The following is a 24,804-nucleotide window of genomic DNA, read 5'->3' on the forward strand; positions in this document are numbered from 1 at the left end:
CATGTAGTACGTACTGCACCGAGTTCAGTACATACTGTGACAGTACGTGATTTCGGTCGCAGAGATGGAGAGAAGTCATTTCTACCATTAGGCCGTCTACAGATGATCGGCAGCAAAGCCGCCAAGGTTTCCCCATGGAGACTGTGGTGCCGCTTTACTTTCAGGCAATTCCACCTTCCACCATTTGGATTTGATGCCTCTAATTCAACTTCAAGCCCAGATACACTATATAGCCAAAAGTGTTTGGACACCTGACCATCAGGCCCATATGTGGTTCTTCCCCAAATTATTGCCACAAAGTTGGAAGCACACAGTTGTATTAATTGTCTTTTGTATGTTTTTAGTTTTATGAATTCCCCTTTACTGTAACTATGAGGTCCAAATATATTCTAGCATGACGATGCCCCTGTGCACCAAAGTGAGCTCCATGAAGACATGGTGTGTCAAGTTTGGAGTGGAAGAACTCAAGTGTCCCGTGTAAAGCCCTGACCTCAACCCCAATGAACACCTTTGGGATAAACTGGAACGCTGACTACACTCCAGATCCCCTTGCCCAATATCAGTGCCTCACCACACTAATGCTCTTGTGGCAGAGTGAGCAATGAACACGCATCCTCACTGCCATGTTCCAAAATCTAGTGGAAAGCCTTCGTAGAAGAGTGGGGGTTATAAGAGGAAAGGGAGAATACATCTGGAAATGTAGTTACAAGTACATGTATAATTCCATTATTTTTCCCAACATGACGTGTGTTGTAGCAAGGATGTGACTTGCTAGTTACAATAAAGGAATAGCTAATTCTTTGTAACTCTGTATCCAGAGCTATTTTATATAGTCTTAGACATCAAACTTGTTTGTTGTTTTTTTTTTTTTTCTTTTTTTCCCCAAACTCTATAATTGGTCATCATTGAGCTGTAGCTTTTAGATGAGCTTGAACTCAGGTGCCCTTAGCCTTAATCTATACAGAAGCCTGCTAGCTGACTAAACATTTTGTGGTATTAACGTGTGGCTCCTTCGTTGATGACTAGCTTGCTAGCCCAAGCATCTTGTGTGCTGATATGGTAACAAAAAGCCGTCTTGTGATGATGAGCACACTGTAGCCGCAGCGGCACTAATTGCAGTCCTTGCTAGTATTGGCTCATAGAAATCATCTAGTAATCTTGCTACAGATTGTCAGGAATGCAGATGAAAAATTTTTGTGCATGTTTGTTTTTTCCCGCTTGCACCCCAGCTTGCAACTTGATTGGTACAGAGGTAAAGAGGTGCTTGATGTCACTCGATGTGTGTTTCTGGAAAGTTCTCAGCAATTGACTGTGAGCAGAGGGCCTCTTGTCCTCAGGGCCTGATCGGACGCATGCTTTTGGAGTCTGATTCTTTGCGAAGTAGGATTATAAATAGGATTTGAACAGAGATGCTCAGGGTAATTTGACTCCTTTCTCGAATGAAGCGAAAGCACTGCATATGCCCATATTTCTCTTGAGTTCAGCGTTTGGCGCTGGTGCATCCTGCGCAGCTTCTCGTATTCTCCTTATAGTCGTTTGAAACTGAAGCCTGAAGCGCTTAATCTTTCCATGACGGCTTACCGAAGCATCTGAATTAGGGCTAAGATAGTGTTACAGGATTTCTCTCACGCAGGATATTTAGGTTTGTCTCTTGTGGTGCTGAAGGCCTACTGGGTGCATTGTTGACCGGTTTTCATTTTCTTCTGGGTGTTTTATGGTATCACTGACTCATGGCTTGGCGTGAACTCTGATACCTGTACTGATGTAAGAATATTCGATGTAAGGGTTTGGTCTTTGCGACTAAAGAGGTCTTGCGGTACATTTACATCCATTGTGCTAAAGAAAGCACCAGTCAAACGGACTAGAATGCATTTAGAGTATACGCTGCGATGATGGCTTTCACATGACTGATAGGCTCATGCTTTGTCTTAAAACTTCCCAAAAAAGATGTTAAGGGAGCACTTTGCTTCCCTTAAAATGTATTAAACAACTGGATTCTTAATTAATGGCGCCTGCTACTTTTATGGAGGAAGAATTGCGGGTTGGTGTTATTTTACTGGACCAACTACACATTTCATTATTTCATTCACAGTAATATCCTGCATCTTTCTCTCAGTTCCTGACCCATTATGCACATGATTAGAGCTGGATTAAGTTAGTATTTCATGCAAGAATGATGAATATCTCTAGAAATACTGCTAATTATATTAGTAATTGTGGCTTTTAGGTCACAATTTTGAGTAAATTAAGAGGAAATTTACTTAATTTAAAGATTGTTTACTTAATTTACTTTTTTTTACATTTACTTAATTTAAAGATTGTCAACCTGGTTATGTATGAACTATTCTTGCAAGTCAGATTTATTGTGCAGAGTCTGAATAGTTTTGCTAGTAAATGTGTCTGAGAACTGCTAATTTCATGGAAATTTCACTACTTTCATGGATTTCATTTTTCCGGTAGCACATCAGAAAAGTGCAAGTTTTTCCAGTTTACTTACGACTACCTGCTGTTAAAGACATCAATCTGTGACCTTTTTTCTTTTAATCCTGAGACTATCTCGGTGCGAAAAGCTTGTTCAGAAGTTTGTATTTTTACTAGAAATCAGAGCATGGCTGTATGTACAGAAATACAGACAGCCAATCAAATGGCGACGTTCACAATTTAAAAGCTTGTGGCCAGAAAAGTGTACAGAAAGATAGCAGATGCTTTGTGGGCCATTGGTGAGCAACTAAGGCTGAAAGGATGCATCAGACTTATAAAAATGCATATAACAATAACTATCTAGCCCTTGATTCAAAGCTGAATATTTCATTTGATTAAAAACATGACATTAAACTTGCCAATTCTCTAATTAAACATCGAAAGATGTTTCTTTTCAGGCAAAATGTGTTCTCTCTAAAGCTCTAAAGTTGGTGAATAAACAGACTAATAGCTAATGTTGGCTTAACACGAACATTAAATATGCTTGTGAGAAAAATTGCAAAAGTTTTTTTTAAATTTTTTTTTTTTAAATTTTTTTTTTTATAAAAACAGTTTTGTTATCGAGAGAATATTAAAGTTTGTCAAAACTGTAAATTAAAACTGCAGAACATTTTATCCCAGCACGTTGCAGTCTTTTCTTGGACACCTTGTGCCTCGTGGGTGTGCACGCTGAGCAGATGCATTAATCTCCTTTGTTTTGGAGAGAGCGTGCATGCTACAGTTTATCTTGACAGCACTGCCTGAAGCCGTTAGCCTGGATATGTTACATGGTTTTATCGGAGTCACTTCTGCTGATAAGAGTTACTCTTTTGGGAGTCTGTGTCCTCCATCTTACTTCTAAGAGGCATGCCTCAGTGCTTGACTACGAGTCTGATCAGCTGTTTCTTGGGGGGGGCGGGTAAGAAGTTCAATTTCTATAGCGCCCTATACTCCTCATATGTTCGAAATACCAAAAAAAAAAAACAAGATACACAGACAAGGGGGGGAACGCATCAGCTGGAGAGAGAAGAATGGTGAGAAAAGAGAATGGTTTTAAACCTTGAAGGTGGAAAATGGAGAATGAATGTTGAACATGTGTGAATTTGTCACATTTTTGCACTCCCAGTGTACTCAGAGTGGAGTGTGTCCTTAAATCACCCCAGTATCCAGGCCCCGCCGCCTAAATGTTTTTGGGAAGACTTCCTCATCGTCATGAAGGATCTGTGGTTGGGAGGCTGGACCGAGACTCTAGCAGACTAATAATAGACTTCAAACATGCTTCTTTTGTCCCTTTTTAAATCAAACCACCATTTTATTCCATTGTCTTGGGCATAGGCGTAACCATGCAGTCTTTGAGGAAATACCAATCGGTCCCGTGTCGTCGTCCCCCCCCCCCCCCCCACAAATATACAGTACAAAATATTTTCGATATGAACCCTGCCAACGGATCTGTCTTTTCTTCATCTATTCTATTTGTCTGTTCCTTTTTAATATATTTCCGTTTGTTAAGGAAAATCGGTGTGGGCGCCCCCCCCCCCCCCCCCCCCCCCAATTGTACACTTGGTTGCGCCCATACTCAACGCAAGTTCATTGATATATTTTACTCAGTTTGTAAGAAATGGTGACAGCAGCCAAGCGTGCAAAAGTGCAGCAGAACATAGAGCTTTTTTTTTTTTTCAGACAATATGTACCTAGATACCTCAATAGTAGGTAACCTTAGCTTGGTATAGAAGGCATCATTCCATGGCTTGGTTTGTTCTTAAGAACGTCAATTAACTTTTGATATTTGCACACCCACAAAGTAGGCTAGGCTAATGTCAGTTCCAGTTTTTGACCATTAACGTTACATGCACTTGCATATCATCCCGCCGAGTTCGTTGTGACTAACTGTTATAAATGCGAGTGAAAGTGAAAGTTGCACAGCATTTTGTTCCTTTTCACTACATTTGGCCTAAGGACAACTAAGTGATTTTTACAAATATGAGGCTCAGCATAATGCTGAGATGTGCTTGCTTGGCAACGAGAGATATGGAACTAATGTCTGAGTTGTGGCCATATTATAGTTATCCATTCAGAACTAGTTATGGCAGTTTGTCTTTAGAATTAAGAAAAGAAAACTCCAGTACCCTTTACATAGCTAACGTTTGAGGTTACCACTATATATTGTTGTACACTTTATACACTTATTACATAGCAAGCTAAACAGCATGATGACATTAACATAATAAATGACACCAGTTACACAAACAGAATATTCAGTTTATCAAAATAAAATGATCATCTAAGTCAGTCATTGCCCTTCTGGGGGAAAAAATGGTACCTGGTCACAATGCAGGCAGCACAGCATTGCATGGAAGCATCCGTGGGGGAATTGTATTTGCAACATATATAGTGTTGAATTTAGTTTCATAGGTATCCATCCTTTCTGAGTTTGTTTAAAAGTCGTGATTGCGTGTTTAAAGTTAACGTGTGTGGTTTGCCTGCACACATCTTAGCTCGCCTCTACTTGGTGTGGTAGGTTTCATGGTAGGTTATGGAGCAGAGAATACATCTGTCGACAGGACGTCCACCGCACCCTACAATTTCCCCATGCTGTGGGAGCTTCTGTCACTCAGAAATCACGTAAATTCAAACAGTAACTGTAATCCCAATACTATGTTCTAAGTATGTGAATTTTCAGTATCAAACTTTGGATGTATTGGGGGGGGCTTTGGACCTCCATGTCCATACCAAGGGTATGCCCTTGGTCTTGGGGAATGTTTATTGTCTAGAGCAGTAATTGCTTGTATAGTTATTCGTACTGCTCTTTGCTCAACAAATGTTTTGTTTTAAAGAATGTATACAATAGTTCCCTTTTTTAAAATTTATTTATTTATTTATATTTTTTTTTTATATAAAAGTATAGACTTGACAGGTGGACTGGCTCACTCACTCGCTGGCTGGCTCACTGACTCACTCACTCGCTGGCTGACTCACTGACTCACTCACTCACTGACTCTCCCTTTCTTGACTTTGGGACTTTTGTTCATCTTTTAATGAGATTCCATATGAAGCAGCTTCTTAAAACATGCAGTATCTCACAAAAGTGTGTACACCCCTCACATTTTTATAAATATTTGATTATATCTTTTCATGTGACAACACTGAAGAAATGACACTTTGCTACAATGTAAAGTAGTGAGTGTACAGCTTGTGTAACAGTGTAAATTTGCTGTCCCCTCTAAATAACTCAACACCCAGCCATTAATGTCTAAACCGCTGGCAACAAAAGTGAGTACACCCCTAAGTCAAAATGTCCAAATTGGGCCCAATTAGCCATTTTCCCTCCCTGGTGTCATGTGACTTGTTAGTGTTACAAGGTCTCAGGTGTGAATGGGGAGCAGGTGTGTTAAATTTGGTGTCATCGCTCTCACACTCCCTCATACTGGCCACTGGAAGTTCAACATGGCACCTCATGGCAAAGAACTCTCTGAGGATCTGAAAAAAAGAATTGTTGCTCTACATAAAGATGGCCTAGGCTATAAGAAGATTGCCAAAACCCTGACACTGAGCTCCAGCACGGTGGCCAAGACCATACAGCGGTTTAACAGCACAGGTTCCACTCAGAACAGGCCTCGCCATGGTCGACCAAAGAAGTTGAGTGCACGCGCTCAGCATCATATCCAGAGGTAGTCTTTGGGAAATAGATGCATGAGTGCTGCCAGCATTGCTGCAGAGGTTGAAGGGGTGGGGGGTCAGCCTGTCAGTGCTCAGACCATATGCCACGCACTGCATAAAATTGGTCTGCATGGCTGGCGTCCCAGAAGGAAGCCTCTTCTAAAGATGATGCACAAGAAAGCCCGCGAACAGTTTGCTGAAGACGAGCAGACTAAGGACATGGATTACTGGAACCATGTCCTGTGGTCTGATGAGACCAAGATAAACTCATTTGGTTCAGATGGTGCTAAGCATGTGTGGCAGCAACCAGGTGAGGAGTACAAAGACAAGTGTGTCTTGCCTACAGTCAAGCATGGCGGTGGCAGTGTCATGGTCTGGGGCTGCATGAGTGCTGCCGGCACTGGGGAGCTACAGTTCATTGAGGGAACCATGAATGCCAACATGTACTGTGAGATACTGAAGCAGAGCATGATCCCCTTCCTTATTCCAGCATGATAATGACCCCAAACACACGTCCAAGACGACCACTGCTTTGCTAAAGAAGCTGAGGGTGAAGGTGATGGACTGGCCAAGCATGTCTCCAGACCTAAACCCTATTGAGCATCTGTGGGGCATCCTCAAACGGAAGGTGGAGGAGCATAAGGTCTCTAACATTCACCAGCTCTGTGATGTCATCATGGAGGAGTGGAAGAGGACTCCAGTGGCAACCTGTGAAGCTCTGGTGAACTCCATGCCCAAGAGGGTTAAGGCAGTGCTGGAAAATAATGGTGGCCACACAAAATATTGACACTTTGGCTCAATTTGGATATTTTCCCCCTAGGGGTGTACTCACTTTTATGCCCGCGGTTTAGACATTAATGGCTGTGTGTTGAGTTATTTTGAGGGGACAGCAAATTTACACTGTTACACAAGGTGTACACAAACTACTTTACATTGTAGCAAAGTGTCATTTCTTCAGTGTTGTCACATTAAAATAAATAATGAAATATTTACAAAAATGTGAGGGGGTGTACTCGCATCTATGGCTGACTCCTTGTTTCATGGTCCATGACTTTTTCAAAATTCCCTGCTCAGAGACGGTCTAGTTTTCAGAAGTAAAAGGGAGTGTTTACTCAGTACTTGTGGCCTAGAGGCCTGGATGAAACAGTTTGGCCAGGAAAAAAACTATTTACCCTTTTACCCTGAATGCCATTTTGCTTCTTTTTGTTTTGTAGTGGTCTCACAAAGCTGATGTTGCTCACAAAAAGGAAAATCACAAGTTTATCATCATGTGCACTCCATGTCTAAATCATTCAACATTGACCCAAGTCAAGGGTGTTCAAATACAATTTGAAAAGGTCCAGTTGCATAAATTTCCTAAGTGTGAAAGGAACAGATGGATTAAATAAATTGAATAAGAATAAATTGTCACTTATTGTTGCTCTAGTACAGCACAGGAACAAACATACTTGTCCATACTATGATTTGGGATCAGATGTTTTCAAGAGTGTTATTTAAGGCAGCAACAACTAATGGATAAAATCGATAATTAAAATAATTGGATCTGTGACATCACTGTAGATAACCCTGTCAGTGACGTCACATCACAATGGTGAAAAACACATTTTTATGCGTTTTCATAGCGTGAGCTTCTGCGGGAAAAGTGCACGATCCAGGTCGTCCAAGTGTTTTTATATTAAGCGCTTCAAACAAACTGGTAAGTGTCTTAACGTGGGTTGTCATGTCAGATGCTGCTACAGATGCATGTGCTGTTGCAGAATGTGTTCCAGACATGTTTGCTTCAGCTGAGAAATTGCATTTTTACCTTTATATACTTATCTGTAAATGTTCGAATTTCACAGCAGTATTTCCGTTTTACATAGAGGGTAGTGAGTCTCCATTAAATTTCACAGAATGAGCGCGAGTCCATGCATGTGCTTCAATCAAACAGTGCGCAATAGAAAGGAAGCAATAACTCAAACTAAAATATTCATTTTGATCAAATATGATGTTTGCTATATTTAGGAACTAAAGTAATTGTGTTTTTTATGAAAGCAGTAACTGTAATGGGGTGTTAACATTTAATTGTATATAAATGTAAGTGTCATATTTACAGAATAAAGTAACATGTTACTGTGTTCAGATATATAATCATTGTATACAATGTATAGCCTAGCCAGCATCGATACATTTTAATACCTTTTTCATAGTCTTCAATTTGCAGTGTTTGAAGGACAACATTGGGCAGAATGTGAAATGGGGTTTTTTTTTTTTTTTTTTTTTTTTTTTTTTTTTATAAATACAGTAAATAAAAATTGGCCTTTTAATCCAACTAATAGACAAAATAATCGACAGATTAATCGATTATCAAAATACTTTAGTTGCAGCCCTACTATAACTAAATATAATAAATGAGACCATTCAGACACATTTTAATGAGCTACAAACAGCAACTTTAGAAAATTTAAGAGATTAGTAAAACAAGAAGTATTTACCAAATGGTGTCACTTTTTGCAAAAAAAATTAAACTGTACATTTGTGACCGCATATACAAGCAAAAGTGGTTGCGTAGTAATCTGTATGCAAAACAAAATGCCACTGTGACCCATTGTACATGCATTTCTCTTAATTGAATTAATAATAATAATAATAATAATAACAATAATAATAATAATAATAATAATAGCTAAAGTGCACATTTTATAGGGAACAAAGGAAAGTCCAATAAAGGAGAAAATCTAACTGCAAAGGTTTTGCTCTGTGCATGCACCAGTCACTCTGTACCTTGCATCGATGACTAATGAGAAAAATGACACTACTCCCCCCAACCCACCAATCTTTTGAACTTTGGGAAAAAATGGTGCGAGTGCAATTGTGAGTGCAGTGGTGCAGGTGTTCATTTCTAAGCCTGGTGCGGTATTTGGGTTTAATAATGTTCATTGTGGAGAAGGCTGACTCACAGCAGTATGTGGAACCAAACTAAATGGTCAGCCTGTGTCGTGCCATTTTGTTTAGAACAGGGAAATCGGCTGCAGGCACAATCATTTCCCAGGAAGTGGCAGGGTCACAGTTACTAACCTGCTCTTTCAAAGCCACATTTTTCTTTCAGTGCTATGCACTCGGAGCATATAATGCACATTTGGTTTTGAACTTGTCGCTGGGCGAATGAATGCATACTTTTCTGTCCACTCGTCTTTGAAAGTGCCTTTTTTGTTGTTGTTGTGTTTTTTTTTTTTGCAATCAGCTTTTCTTCAAACAAGCCATACTCTCATCGCAAAGTCACGTGCGGTAATATTTGCATGTATAATTGCAATCAAAATTATTCAAGCCCCATTGCAAATCAGGTTTATTGTCAAAATTTACAGACTTTCAGTTGTTTTGAAATACACAAAACAGGTTTGTCTCAAGCACACTTGATGCAGCTAGTCAAGGGCTTCATTAGTTGTACCAGGTGTGCTTGAGCTGGGACACATACCTGAACTGGCTAGGGGTAGAAATAAAATGCAATACCTGGAAGGGGCAGAAAAAGGAAGCGATCAACAGTTGCAACCAGATTTCTGAGAAGGCAGGTTGAGGAAAAACCCTCGAGTGACTGCAAAGGACCTGCAACAAGACTTGGTGGCAACAGGCACCGAGGTTTCAGTGAGCACAGTAAGGCCACAGTAAAGTTTCCATGCTAGAACTCCAAGACGTACACCACTACTTACCCAAAAGCATGAGGAAAAGTAGTCTCAAAATCATATAAATAAGCCACAGATGTTTTGGGATTCTGTTCTGTGGAGCGACAAAACTGGGGCTCTGGGGCTGCTTTGCATCCTCTGGCACTGGAAACCTGCAGCGTGTGGAAGGCAAGATGGATTCACTCAAGTATTAGGAAGTGCTAGGAGAAAATGTCATGCCGTCTGTGAGGAAGCTGAGGCTTGGGTGTCATTGGACCTTGTAACAGAACAATGATCCTAAGCATACCTCAAATTCCACCAAGGCTTTGTTGCAGAAGTAGTCCTGGAAGATTCTACCGGGACATCAGTCACCTGACTTGAACCCCATAGAAAATCTCTGGTGGGATTTGAAGAAGGCGGTTGCAGCATGCAAACCCAAGAATATTACTTAACTGGCGGCCAATGCTCATGAGGAATGAAGCTATGCATCTCGTTTGCAGCAGGTCAGAGCAGCATAAGGGTGCTCTACTAAGTACTAAAGATGCTTGCCATGCAGTGGTTGAATAACTTTGAAACTGGAGAAATCATTAAGTTACATTTTCAGTTGAATTTGGGGAAAACACTTGAAGCATTCGTTGTGTTGAACTATTTCAATTGCTTTTGTTTGATTTTGTTCATTGCAAACAGCTGAAAGTCCTGTAAATTTGTGACAATAAACATGATTTGCAATGGGGGTTGAATAATTTTGATTGCAACTGTATTTGCGATTGGATGAGAAGCGGAGAGCAGAGCGCTGCATTGGGTCGATCATGTTTGAAAGCTGTCAAATTATTTTGTTGATTCTATATTGTTTAATGCTGTTCGGTCCATATTGGCTTTTGCTGACTGACCTAAGTGTTGAGTAAAGTATAAAAATGGACAAAAGGTTGCCACTGAGATACAGAAGTCACAGCTGCCATCTGGAAACAGAATCACTTTAGTTCTCAACACATTCAGTATTTTGGTGAAGGCTGTTAAATGCATCTGATTGGTGCATTAGAAGTTATTCAGATTATTGTATTCATGAAATTGGAACTACTGCCCTCAATTAACCCATTTGTATTGTATTTTTTATATGCAACTGTTTATGTAGTAGGAATGCACTTCCTTTGTTAGCCTCATAGCTCTAGTGTAAACCTCAATGAAGCTCTATTTGAGATTAATTAGTTTATCAGGGGGACATCAGTAATACGTTTTCGATCAAACTTTCGTTGCTGGAAAGCATTAAAATGACTACAGGAAAACCAAGTTAGTAGTGGGTTTTATTTTTATTTATTTATTTTCTGCAAACCAAAATGTTTTGCGTTACACACTGTCATATGATCACACTCCATTTGCAGCATGATGTCTGAGTAGTCGAATAGCACTGCAGTAGAGAAGAGATGCTGGCTCTTATTTCAGTTTGGGGCAAACCAAATTTGCATTTCCAGTTCTAATAATCACCAAGTATACAAGAAGCATCGAATTGCTTAATATGTGATGGAGCATCACTGACGCACATTCCACGTGACTAAATACACCAAGCAGCAGCAGTCTAACATTATTTTATTTTATTTTCCCCCCAATGTGAGGAGACAACGGTCATGGAAAATGACAGACGTGTACATGGACTAAAATAATCAGATGACCGCTGACTTTGGTGAAAAACATTAGGCAATTCAGCCTGTGAGATTTTCTCCAGAGAACGAGGGGAAAAACACTGACATGGCTGAACCAGATAGAAATGCTGAAAAATAATAAATAAATAAAAGCTCAGAGGAGGTGCACCTGTAAAATGGGAAGTTACCCCAGCACCCCATGTAAATGTAATCCTGTTCGGATATGGACATGTTTTGAATGAATTCAGTTGGAGTCTGTTTGCAAGGAGTGTTGCGAAGTCTTACAGATGTATGTTTGTGAGATTGCTTAATTTCCAAAAGTGAGAACGATGCAATGGTGAAACGTTGGGTTGGCTCAGCCCCCCCCCCCTCAGTTTTGTAATTCAGAATTTACCCGCTCTGTTTGTGCAGAGCTCGACTAGTTTAATTGAAGCGTTTGCTCCCCTCTGTAGCCTCCCTGTGTTGAAAGAGCAATTTGCTAATGCTTAGCTTGCACATGAAACAAGCAGACAGTGCTGCAGAAACCTTGTGCTCTGCTCTGGAAAAAGTCAGTTCTCTGTCTGTGTTATTTGCCAGAACAGAGCTGCGAGTCTGGCTTTTGCACTTGAAAGCAGATTTGTAATGAATATGTTGTGACTGGCAAAGGAAATTGTGTGGGCTTTTAGAGATGTAACGGTGAAATTTCATATCACGGTTCTCAGTGTTATGGTATTGTTAAAATGTACAAAAAGTACTGATACACACACTGAGCTCATTTAAACAGGCTTTATATTTGACTATAAAGTGATGGATGGTTGTCACTAGGCTTGCCGCAATCATTTAGTATAGTTAAAGAACACTGCGGAAGGCAGTGACGGCACTCTGGAGATTTTCCAACCTTCCAAGTGGACCGAATCCAAAGTGTGGTCGTATTTTGGATTTTATAAAAATGCTGAGGGGAAACTTACAATCTTCTGTTAACACTGTCTCCAGAGCTTGCCAGAAGAAAGTTGCTGCAAAAGGGGGATTTGGCGCTTCTACTTTTCACTTTCGCTTCCGAGTTAGAGGCAAGTCAGGGACGGCAATTGCTTGGATGGTGGGATGATTTTTTATTATTATTATTATTATTATTATTATTATTATTATTATTAACCAATTCTTCTGCCATCGTCTTATCAGTTGGCTCACCTCACTCTTCCTGTCAGTCAGCTCGCCTCATTTTCATCATGTGATGAATGAAATCTGCCTCCTGCTGATCTGTGCTGCGACTCTGAATTGAGCAGATGCGTTCAGTTTTTAATTGTAGCATACGTTTTCACGCAAAAAAACCCCAATGCTACAACTGCATCAGACTGCTTGGTGTGTGTGTGGACAGCATTTATCGCAAGTTTTACAAATCACGGTAATAGTGCACGGTTTTAATGATTAATTGTGGCACGGTAATACTAACCATCTGGGAATTTTATCATGAAATAAAAAAACGTTTCATCTCTAGTGGTTTTTATTAGGATTGTACACCTGCTAGGTTGCTTTGAGTTCCTCTGAACGTGTTATCTGTGGGTTCCACTCGGGCATGCTCGCCTGACTCTCCCAAATCTCCGACTCTCCTTATTACCACAAACAAATGCTAGCTGTAAGAGCAACAAGAACAAAGAAGCGAGGCCCTGGCTAAGGTCTAGAAAACACAGCAGGTTTCTACTGCTTTTAATTCACTGAAGCTGCCAAGCTTGTCGCCGTCCACCCTGCCAGGGAAACCGCGAACTTAAAACACGCCACAAAGAGGCGAGTTTCTCGTTTCATTGCAGGAAAACCGAGTGGCCTGTGTTATTTAACATGACCGAGCAGCTGACCTTTGCTCTGGCCAGGTTTCATTTCACACCATGGCTTTGCTCTGTGAAAGCGTTGCAGATTCATGTCTACCCATCACAGAACTTTGAACTGTTGCTTCAGTTTAGGTGTGCAGTGAGGCTGTGACTCTGATATACGTCTGTTTGAGGAAGGGACGTCCAAGTTACTGCTCTCTGCTCTAATAGATTAGATAAGCTGTGTTTGGGTGGGATTTGTTTACAGAGAACTCTGTGACTGGCGTTCTCTCTCTCTCTCTTTGTGTACCTCTTTGTCTGTCTCTCCCTATCTTTGTGTCGTTGTGTCTCTCTCTTCTGTCTTTCTTTGTATGTTTCTGTCTCTCTCCCTCTTCCACATTTTCTGCCTTTCTTTGTGTCTCTCTTGGTCTCTCTCTTTCTTTCTCTCATTTTCTCTCTCTGTCTCTCGGTCTTCTGACTTTCTCTGTCTCTGTTCCAGTCTTCCTCTACATTTGTCTGTGTCTCTCTCTTCCTTGCAGTCTCTCTTTATTTTTTTTAATCTCTGGTTTTCTCTCTCACTCTCTGTGGGTCTCTGATGCTTCATGTTTTGCCTCTCTCTCTCTCTCTCTCTCTCTCTCTCTCTCTCTCTCTCTACATCTGTGTTAATGCCCATCCACACCCAGATATACACGCCACACACAGATATGCACTCTAGCAGGCACGTGTGGATTATTGGAAAATTCCTCTGTGTTTATTTGTGCCAGAGCACAGCAGTGTCCTCTAGTTCTGTACATTCTCTGGAGAAGTGTAAACCCCAGGACTCTGACACATAGCTCATCTAATCTCCTGAACATGGACACAACTGTGGCCCTCGGGGCTACACGGGAAAACAAGGTGTCCGAGCTTTTCTCAGTATTGGGAGCCATTCTAGGAGTTTACTTCCTGTTCAAGGATACTGGAGGCCCTGACCAAGGACACAAGCAGCTTAGCTTAGTTAGACAAACCTGCTTTTGCCCTGGATTTGTCTCTGAACTCTGATATTATACTGCTGTCATACATCATGCTTACTTTATTTTACTGTCATACTTCATTTATTCATGCTGTCATAGTCAAACCGTAAACAAACTACACAAAGGAAAGGGAAAACTCCACCCTGAAACACATTAAATATGTTTATACTGAAATGTGTCATTCCAGTGCTAATTTTGTAACAAGATGGTGGTATAAGCATGAACGTCGAAGCTATTGAAGCTGATCTGTTTAAGTGTACAGATGAGATGAGAGATCTGGACAGACTAAAAGACTAAAGTGCCGCTGCATCACTGTTATCACTAATAATACATCCATCCATTTTTCCATACTGCTTATCCTACACAGAATTGCTGGGAGCCTGGAGCCTATCCCAGGGAACTCGGGGCACAAGGTGGGAGACACCCTGGATGGGGTACCAACCCATCGCAGGGAACAACTGCACACACATTCACACACTATGGGTAATTTGGAAATGCCAATCAGCCTACACTGGATGTCTTTGAACCAAGGGAGGAAACCGGAGTACCCGTAGGAAACCCCCGAAGCACAGGGAGAGCATGCAGACTCTGCGAGCACACACTGGGCAACGGTGAGACTCGAACCCCCAACCCGGATGTGCGAGGCAAATGTGCTAATCACCAAGTCACACCCCTATAGGGTAGCATGATCAAAATATGGTGCAGCATTCCCCAGATTCCAGCTGAGAGAAAGTTTCTAGATGTGGCCTCGATGTGTATTCGTAATCGATTCGTAATCAAGAGGCACATTACTCCTACCACATAGTGGTTTTTATAATTTTGCTGAGTGCTTGTAATTTCTTTGAGAAAACCCCCAGCTTTTCCTCTCCACTCTTATCTTTTCATACTGAATTAATATCTAAGATTCCATATGATGAGTTTCTTCAGAAGCACACACTGGATTTGATTATGATCTTTACTGTGAAGATGATCCGTTTTCTTCAGAAAGAATGAGGGGGAAAAACACAGCATTCAAACAGCACGATTTAACCTAACTGTGGCTGAATGGTTGCACCCCTGGATCGCTTCCTTTTTCTGTGTAACATTTTTATTTTTTTTTATTTATTTATTTTTTTGCATGTGATGTTCACTCCATTTGTGGCACCTTGTCGACCAAGCTGAATTCCTCTACACACCCCAGTGCTTTGGATTACATCCAAACCTGTGTGCTAGCCTAGTTAACAATGTCACAATAACACACTGCCATAGGGCGTGAAGTCCTTCTGACACTTCCTCCCTATCTTACTTTCTTCACTTGTGTGTCCTCAGTTTAATACTGTCTGGATTAGTGTATGGGTTAGAAGTAACCTAGTCTAAAAATTTCACTCTCCCTGTAGAGACAACCGAGAAGGAAAATTAACTGGATATTCGGTTTAGATATCAGTGCAAAAACCATAATTGAATGGAAAAAGTTCAATCCGCCTAATTGTACTTTCTTAGAAAGGAATAAAATGTAACTAGCATGGCAGTTTACAGAGCTGTGTAGCCAAAGTTATTTGGTTTAGTTCTGGTCAGTAATGCAGTGTTATTTGTGTAGCTGTAGACTTTGAAGGAGTTAGAAATGCACTAAGAGCAGCGGCAGAGGCGCAGTAGCAATGCAGAGTGTTTACAACGGTAGCAGCTGAAGGGATTCGGTGCTGAAACTGAGGTAGATGTAGTGTGATTTATGGTGAGTCCAGAGGGAAATTTATAGGAAGTCCTAAGCGGATCCGAAAGCTATGAAAACCACTGGATTGAGGAACTTGTAGAACGGGTAAACTGTAATAGATGGAAATGCTTTTTAATTGGTGTTTTGAAAAAGTCTGTACTGAGGTAAATATTTAGTCGTACACTGTGACTAATAGTGATTAACATCACACCAAGTTTTGAGTCCTTCTAAGCTGTTCTTCCAAGTCACTTGATTAAAGTTCTTATAGAAAAGACTCTGCTAGAGGAGCTGCTCAAGTATGCAAAAGTATGTGGGCATCTGAGCGTCACAGCCATGGGTGTATAATATGTTGAGGTAGTCCCAACTTTGTTGTTATAATATTCTCTATTCTTCTGGTAAGGTTTTCCACTAGATTTTGGAGCGTACCTGTGGGGGGGTTGTGCCCATTCAGAGACCAGAGAATTGCGAGGATGTCTGGGGTGAGAAGATCTGGGGTACAATCAGTGTTCCAGTTCATCCCAAAGGTGTTCAGTGGGGTTGAGGTCAGGGCTCTATGCAGGACACGCGAGATCTTCCACTCCAACCTTGGCAAACCATGTGTTGATGGAGCTCACTTTTCTCTTGCACAGAACAGTCATGCTGGAACAGGCTTGGGCTTCTTGGTTTTTTGAATGAATTTCCCTGAAGACTAAGATGTATATAATTGTATATAAAACATCATATACTGTTGTGTGCTTTCGACTTTGTAGCAACAGACTGGTGAAGACTCTCATACGGGTGTGATAGTCAGGTTTTCATACTTTTTATGAGTAATGTATTTTTTTAAAAGGTCTGTAATAGGGATGTAACTGTGAGGAAATTTTCCCACTGGTTAATCGATGTGTGACAACAAGGTAATACTGGGGTCACTGGGGTGGCAGGGCCGGGACGTGGTTTTCTCCCTCGCTTATGAATGGCAGTGTGGCCGTGCACATCTCGCTTTCGCTTCGAATTGGCTGCAATTCGGGGATGGCAATTGCCTAAATGGTGGGTCCATTATTATTTTTAACGGAAAAACACAACAACTACAAAACAGTACAATGACAACATCGCTTATATTAAACATAGAACTTTTGAAACCAAATCTTTCGCAATCATGTTGCCAATCAGCTCGCCTCACTCTCACTTGTGCTAAATGAAATCTGACTCTTGCTGATCTGTGCTGCGACTCTGACTTATACGGCTCATGCTGAATTGAGCAGACACACTCAGTTTTTAATTGTAGCATCGGTTCCCTAACAGAAATAAATTATTTTTATTACTATAAGAAGGTATAAACGACGGCTTGGGCGGAGCCGCGGTGGGCAATTGATGTAATTGGTGTGCGGCCCCAACACCGGGAACACCAGCTATCACAGCAAGTTTAGTCTGAGACTTTGGATAAGGCCTGTGCAGGCCTGCAAGCATTCGGTACACTGCTAATCTCTAATTTCATTTTGCACTTTTATTTTTGGTTTCAACATAAATGACTTTGAACACAGTTTTAGAATAACTGTGAGGTGGAGGTAAATATAGGACGTGTTGCTACTTCTCCCCTTCTGTGTCTGTCTGTTTTTGTCTTGGGCCTTCAATTCCCAAGACATGCTTGGTGATGAAAGTTTGCCTCATTAGTTTTGCACTGGAGCTATGAGGATCATTTTGCTAACAAGCAAAGGAATGTTAGTTCTTCCAGTTTAGCATAAACTAGGGTTGGTAAAAATATAAAAGCCGTATTGTAATAAACTGTCACAATGACAAACTCTGATTGATAGTAGCTAATTAGATTTTTCCTGCTTTTTGTTGCTAAATATGTTTGTAGCCAGTAAGTAAAAGCATCATTGATTTTCTAGCAGTCTGTTTGCAAACATACATATGGTATATTGTAGAAATGTCTTCAGAAATATAATGTAATGCATAAATATAATGCATCTTTGTCATATTGCCCACTTTTAATTAGAGATGTCACTGGTCTGATGGCCAGTATCGGTATCAGACTGAAACCAGCAAAGTATGTTAGATCTGAGGAAAAGAGATCAGATTTTGTAACAAATTGCAAAGATTGGAATCGCATTTGGAAAATTACAACAAATTATTATATTTATTATATTTACAATAGGAGTGATTTTTATGTGAAATACTTTTAGCTATGAAGTGGTTCAGTTAAAAACATTTTAAAGCTTAGTAGGCTTTAAAGAAAACAATTTCAGATCGGTATCGACTGATATAATGCAGACCCAGTGAGTAAATCATCTTACACTAGCATCAAAAGAGATTTGATCAGTAATACCAATAAAACAACAAAATAGGACTGCTAAGTGTTAAAATGAAATCAGATTACCTGAATTAGTTATTTTGGTTCTAATCATGTCCAGAGGAAGTCCAGCTCCAAGATGGCTGCTACTACTGAGAGATCTTTTCCGAGATGTTTGCAGATTGGTGTGTTACACGGTGTCTGAAAACAACACTTTGAGACACTGAATAACCCAACGTGGTTTAAGGCTAGCGTGCGATCGAGTGTTAAACTGCTAGCTGCTGGTGTTTATCTGTTAATGATGTTAGCATTGTTGCACCAGTGCAAAAACTAAAGAAATAAACGTCATGACTGATTGACTACATCGCTAGGTATTTGTCCTCGTGCCATACCTTGTCGGATTTAGTGTTTTCCTTTAGCGCTTTTGATGGCTGGTGTTGATTTGAGCTGAGGGCAGATTTAGAAAGGGTTAATCCCTGATAGCTGCCTTGCAAATCTACGCCGTCTGTATATCTGATCCGTCTCTGCTCCATATTTACTAAGTCCTGCTGTCATCACACTTCCTGATTTGGATTAGGCTTTTACAAGCATTTAGGCCTTTGATGGAGCGAGAGTCGGTCATCTCTCTGGTTTATTACTCCATACTAAATTTGCTCTTTTGAAATAAGGTCTGTGTATTTATTAGGACTTAACGCACTCTGCGATGCTTAATGTCTTCACATACGAAGCGCTGACGTTCAGCGTCACACACTGCCACGCACTCGTCACCCCCGCCATGGCCTTCAACAACTACATCATCGTGTCTGTCGCTAGGCAGCCGGCATTTAAATCGCACCCCCCCTGTTGTCAAGGTAGCAGATGTGTTGCCGTGACGTCAGAAGTTCTCTCTCAGCTGTGAATGTGTCTGTGTACGCGTGCGGAAAGACATTAGGTTCAGGATCATTTTGAAGCTCTCATGTAATTGACTTTGGTTTTAAATATTATTCTTTTGGTTCTGAGCTCAAGTGACAAACTTGTTCAGATGATTTTGGATGTATTTGCATCATAGGTGAATTTTCAGCTTAACAAGTTTGTTCTGTTTTTATTCAGTGCTATATATTTGCTTGTACACGTCTGCTTATATCACGTACGTGTGTGTGTGTGTGTGTGTGCTTTATGTTCACTCTGACCTCGTTTATTGGCCTTGTGCATTGCATTCATTACAAATCACACAGCCCTGAGCTGTCCAGTCAACAGCCAGTTGTCACAGTAACATCTCTACTAATTCTGTGTGTGTGTGTGTGTGTCTGTTCTGTCTTTCTAGGGCTCCGGAGATCATCCTGGGTCTGCCCTTTTGTGAGGCCATAGACATGTGGTCACTGGGCTGCGTCATCGCTGAGCTGTTTCTCGGCTGGCCGCTTTACCCCGGAGCTCTGGAGTATGACCAGGTAACTTAGTAAGCTAATGGGCCACTCGCTGAGCCAGGTCACTGCCGCCTGCAATCTGTGCCTAGGGCCAAGTGTTTCTCCATTTTCCTCCGTTTCTGCAATTGCTTTGTCTAATTAGATATACCTGTTACTTTCCCCATATCATGTGCACAAAAACCCCTATTTCTTTCTGTAAAACTAGGACACTTCCTAGAGATTTGATCTAAACTATAGTCGTAGCTGTTTATGACTGCTTTCTATCTGTAATGTAAGAAACTTGTCCGGCTCTAGGCGTCTGGTTAGTAAGTGTCGGTGACACTTGGATGGGATGCTAGCTTTAAATGTTGTTGTTCGGCAGTGATGCTTTTATCCATCCATCCATCCATCCATCCCTCCATCCATCCCTCCCCACAGCAACACCAAACATATGCATTACTTCATGTACCTGCAGTCTTCGTGTCATCAGATCCTTCCAGTATGGGTTCATGCCAGTTTTTCAACATTAGACAACTGTGGTAATGCTGCAGAAATTAGTCACTAAACAGCAACTCTAGCATGATGACACAAAAACTGTGTTAAACGTTGAAATTGATGGCAGTATTGTTAGTTGTTTAACTAGGTCATTCTTATATAGTGCCCTCCCCTAATATTCTCTAAATATCTAAACATCTCCAAGGATCACAGCTGGAGAATTTCAGAACTGGGAAATTTCACTTTTTGTTTTCTCTCTCTCTCTGTGTGTGTGTGTGTGTGTGTGTATGTGTGTGTGTGTGTGTGTGTGTGTGTGTGTGTGTGTGTGTGGAGAGGGAATTGGTGTTTATTCACAACATTAAATCTGACTATAACTTGTTAAAATGTGCAACGTGTCATTCATTAATGCATAAAAATTGTAACTGTTGGCAAATTGCTGAGGTTTAAGCGGAATAAGACATGATGGGCCTTGCTGTTATACAAAAATAATGCACTTCGGGGGGTGGCTGCACTTGATTTCCGTCTCATGCTACATACCTCCACCCCAGCATGCATTAATTATGTATAGCAGCACATAATGTTAATTTGGTTTAATGTTATGGAACATCTATGAAGCAAGTTATTTCCTGTTATACCTTACAGTGTAGCTCCTATCAACAATCATTCCCTCACCAGCTTGCATATTTTTTTTTTTTTTTTTTTTCCTCCCCCCCCCTCCCTTAAATGTAGTATGACACTCATGTGTGACTCATCTGATAACGTGTTAGGATAAGTGCATTAATATAAACCTGTGGTTTGCCTTGGAGCCAGAACTACTGTCAGAAATCTTACTGTTATTAAAAAAAAAAAAAAAAAAAATCAACACCTTCTGACCTTCTGAGTCCAGAAGTCAAGAACGATGTGATGTAGGTAAAGACATTATTCTCTGTCAGACGTGTGATTATATCATGTTATGCTGAGACTTACTAAACATTAGGATTAATATAATTTAACGTAGAATCTAACATGAGACTCGGTGTAATGATCCATTTCTTTATATTACTGCGTTCCTTTGAGCTGAATTTGAGTCCTACAACCTACCCCATCTCCCTCATGCACAGGAAACAGGGAACTTGAGATGTTAAAGCTGTGAAATGTGTTAGAAACTAACAATGGTTATGTTCAGATCAAATCACTACCTCAGTGACACAGTGTGCAAAGACTTTTAGTGGGACGAGGCCATTTTACACTCTAGATAGAAGACTGTGTGAGGTTTTTTTTTGTTTTGATTTGTTTTTTGCACTGTATCTACCCAGCGATGTTATTTTAAAACACTTCTGAATCTAAGTTCATATCAGATTTGCTTAAAGGGGGCAGAAAAGGTGTTTTCTAAATGGGTAAAGCTCGGAGTAGTAGTAGTAGTAAGGATGTTATAAATCTAAATGCCATCAGGACTTGCTGAAACAGCATCAGACTCCAAGTAACAAAATAAGGCCACACCCAGTAACTAACACACACTGCACACCGGCTCTGTTCTGTTAGAGATTGTGTCGCTATAACAAAATGTAGATACACAGCAAATATTACAGATTAGGCTGTACATTAAATGCACCTATTTCTGTGCCAGTGTGCTCCTATTTTCTGTGCCACTTTTGGACTTTCCCTGACCTACACTTTTCTGTTTATTTATTTATTTTATAATTCTTTTTGTAAATGCAGGTTTGGTGTAATTTAGGAGAAAAATGTGGTGTGAAGGAATGTCCATTACCACTGTTTGTCTAAAGCAGCACAAATCATAATTGAATTTTGATTACTAGTTTTTGGCTTCCTTGGTTAATTACACTGCACAAAATGAGATCAACAAATATAAAACTATTACACTTCTTTCTAGGCATACTTACTAATTTCAACTTGGTGATCTGTTGGCGGATAATTTAGCTTCCTTCTAAAAAAAAAATAAACACATTCATTGAAGAGTAATGCCAATAGAATCAGTTGGAAAGCTTGAAATGAGCCGAAAATATCTAGAAATGGGTTTAATAATCGTGCATCTAACAAAGAAATATCAATCGAATTTGCATTAAGGTTCCCTTAACCGACATAATTTAACGTCAGCATTAGTATACCATTAATAGAATACCATTAGTGTATACCAGCAATAAGTAAAATTAACCCTCTGGTTATCACTGTAAAAGCGTCGCTACCTAATAAGTTCCAGTATTTACACCAGAGTTCAGGAATTTATCAGCATTCAGCAACATGCTGTAATAAATGTTGCTCATTTATGTTCATTTATTTCCAGTTGTGCTTTTGAGTTAACATTAGTCAACAACAGGTGTATTTCATTAACACTTAAATGTTTAATACATGTTAACTTATTTTAGTAGCTTATTTCTAGCTTATAGTTTGCTGCATTATTTATAGTTTATTGGTTCGTTTGTTAAATAATGTACACCGCTGACGGAATGGAAATCGACTTCTCGAAAGTTTGCAGTCGGTATAAATAAATGAATTATTTTATCGCTATAAGTTCATTTATAAGATTACTCAGGACACGGTTGGGTTTCTGTGTGTAGAGTATCGTGACTGTGTTTAGCTATTGGTAATCAGGTTGATGAGGAAAGGTGAGGGGCGTGTGCCCCCTGCTGGGCAAATAATTCACACCTCTCAACAATAATGCTTTTACAGAGATGAAACAGACAGCACAGCTAAAGCTTTTTTGATAGTAAAACACTGTATACAACTGCTGCAATAAAATTATAGCATTTAGACCTAGTAGGCTAGGTAAAAAAAATTAAATAAAATACTTGTGAAAAATTCTTAAAGTCTTGAGTGTCTACTTTCATATGAGTCACTAACCACTACTGGGGAGAATGACATCACAAGTCTGTTCAGTGGTTTAGCAGTGGGTGGTTTTTACTTTCCTACAGGCAGGATGGTGTGGTCAGATTTGATGCTTGCGGGACACTGAAAGTCCATGGTTATTAACGGTAACAGGAGTTCTTTGCATGAGGTGGGTTGGTTGTTTGGTGTTTATCGCTTTCGTTTATACATTTTCAGTAAATGCTTTATCCAGGTCAGGCTCGCTGTAGTTTAAGTTGCTGTTTTATATTTTGGGAAATATAATCGGTGAAGATCATTTAGCAAGTATTGATATGGAAATATCCTGCTCATTAGGAACGTCACAATGTGCAAAGTTTAAATTTGATACAATTTCAATACAGTGGTGTCTCCATATGAACAAAAAAAAGACATTGCCTGAATATATTCCTTAGGTTTCTATTTTCCAGTTTTTGAAAATTAAAGCATTCAACCAGTGTACTAGTATGGTTTTAAGAGAAGCGAGTTATTTTTAAACCACTCTCCTGATTTGAAATGCAGTGAAAATGTAGGTAGTGTGGGATTAAGTGTAAATGTTTCACTTCACATGATACAAGCACTATTTTATGCCAAATAGTCTTCTTTATTATGCATACTGTTGGCATATCAATGAGCCTTATATTTAACCAAGTGATATGGGACATCTTATCACTACGATCCTATTGCTCTAGTTAAAGCCATATTGGAAGCAGAGGATGCAATGTCTTAGGAGCCTTAAAGTAGAGCAAGTCACCGTAGTGCCACATGGAAGTATTGCCCGCATTGCAAATCAAGAATTCCAGTGTTTCCTGTCTGACTGTGAATATTGTGCATGTGTTCGAGAAGACGAAGCTTAAACCTGGTAAGTTTATGCAGAACATTTTCTGGTGTATTGGTCAGCTGTGCATGCGTGATGTTCGGAGAGACTCGTGCTCTGTGCTGACTGTAAACTTCAGACCGTGCCAGCACTGGGTCCCATTCCACTCCACGCAGCAGAATGTATTTATAACCAAAGCCGCAGTCGTCTCTCCCCCCATAATGCCATGCTGTGTACACACACACACACACACACACACACACACACACACACACACACACTCTTTTTCCAGCCTGCACTATCAGCAGGTTCTCACTTGAGTGCTTTTTCTGTGTTTGCGTTGTGGCAATTCTGTCGTGTCTCTATAACTCCCTCATGATGCCACAAACAGTAACAGCACTTGTTCAACAACACCGCATTGAGCTCCAAAGCTTGTAAATGAGATGGGATAGAAAAATACGTGGGGGTGGAGGTTTTGGGAAGGACTGCCTGCTTGTAGTCTGCGCTCTCTCTTTTATACTCATACATTCTCTCTCACTTTGTCTGTCTTTTTCCTTGTCTCTCTCCCCCCACCCTCCATCTCTCTCACACATGCTCTCTCCCCCTCACTCTTTCTCACATTTCCCTGTCTCCCCCAACCACCTCCCCCCCTTCTCAGAGGCATGTGTATTATGTGTCAGAGGCCCTCTATGACAAGAGTTTCTGAGAAGTGGTGGTTTGTGCACTACTCGCCTCGAACACATCTTGACCAGAAGACAAACCGACCTCATTCTTATTAGAGATGACGCACTGGTTTTAGAAGTCAAGCTGATGATTTTTATTTTTTTTTTGTCTTCACTGTATTGTGATGTGCCAGGGCCACACATAGGTGGAGATTTTGTAATCCTTTTGTTGGGTTTTTTTGGGGCCAGTGAAATAATTGGTTCTGTTAAAACATGCCCTTCACTATAGAGGACACCAGGGTGTGGATTGAAGAACAGGAATGTATTTAAATTTTTTTCACGGTCCACTAATCAGTTCCTGGTTTGAAAGAGCAGTCATTTGTGGCATGCACAAACAAGCACTAAAGCCATTAATCAAACAGTTTATGCACGTTACTGTGTACGACACCACTGCTAGGCACTTGGTTCCAT

General features: G+C 40.4%; 1 protein-coding gene across 2 annotated transcripts in view; it reads left to right on the top strand.

The window, feature by feature from the left end:
* Positions 1-24,804, top strand: part of hipk3a (homeodomain interacting protein kinase 3a) — a 69,049-nt gene that overhangs the window by 20,002 nt on the left and 24,243 nt on the right. For both annotated transcript variants that reach the window (XM_017474384.3, XM_017474385.3), the window contains exon 3: positions 19,443-19,566. In XM_017474384.3, the coding sequence (XP_017329873.1) occupies positions 19,443-19,566 (124 nt within the window). The remainder of the gene's footprint in view (positions 1-19,442; positions 19,567-24,804) is intronic.

The sequence above is a fragment of the Ictalurus punctatus genome, chromosome 8 (assembly GCF_001660625.3).
Source record: "Ictalurus punctatus breed USDA103 chromosome 8, Coco_2.0, whole genome shotgun sequence".
Classification (NCBI taxonomy): Eukaryota; Metazoa; Chordata; class Actinopteri; order Siluriformes; family Ictaluridae; genus Ictalurus; species Ictalurus punctatus.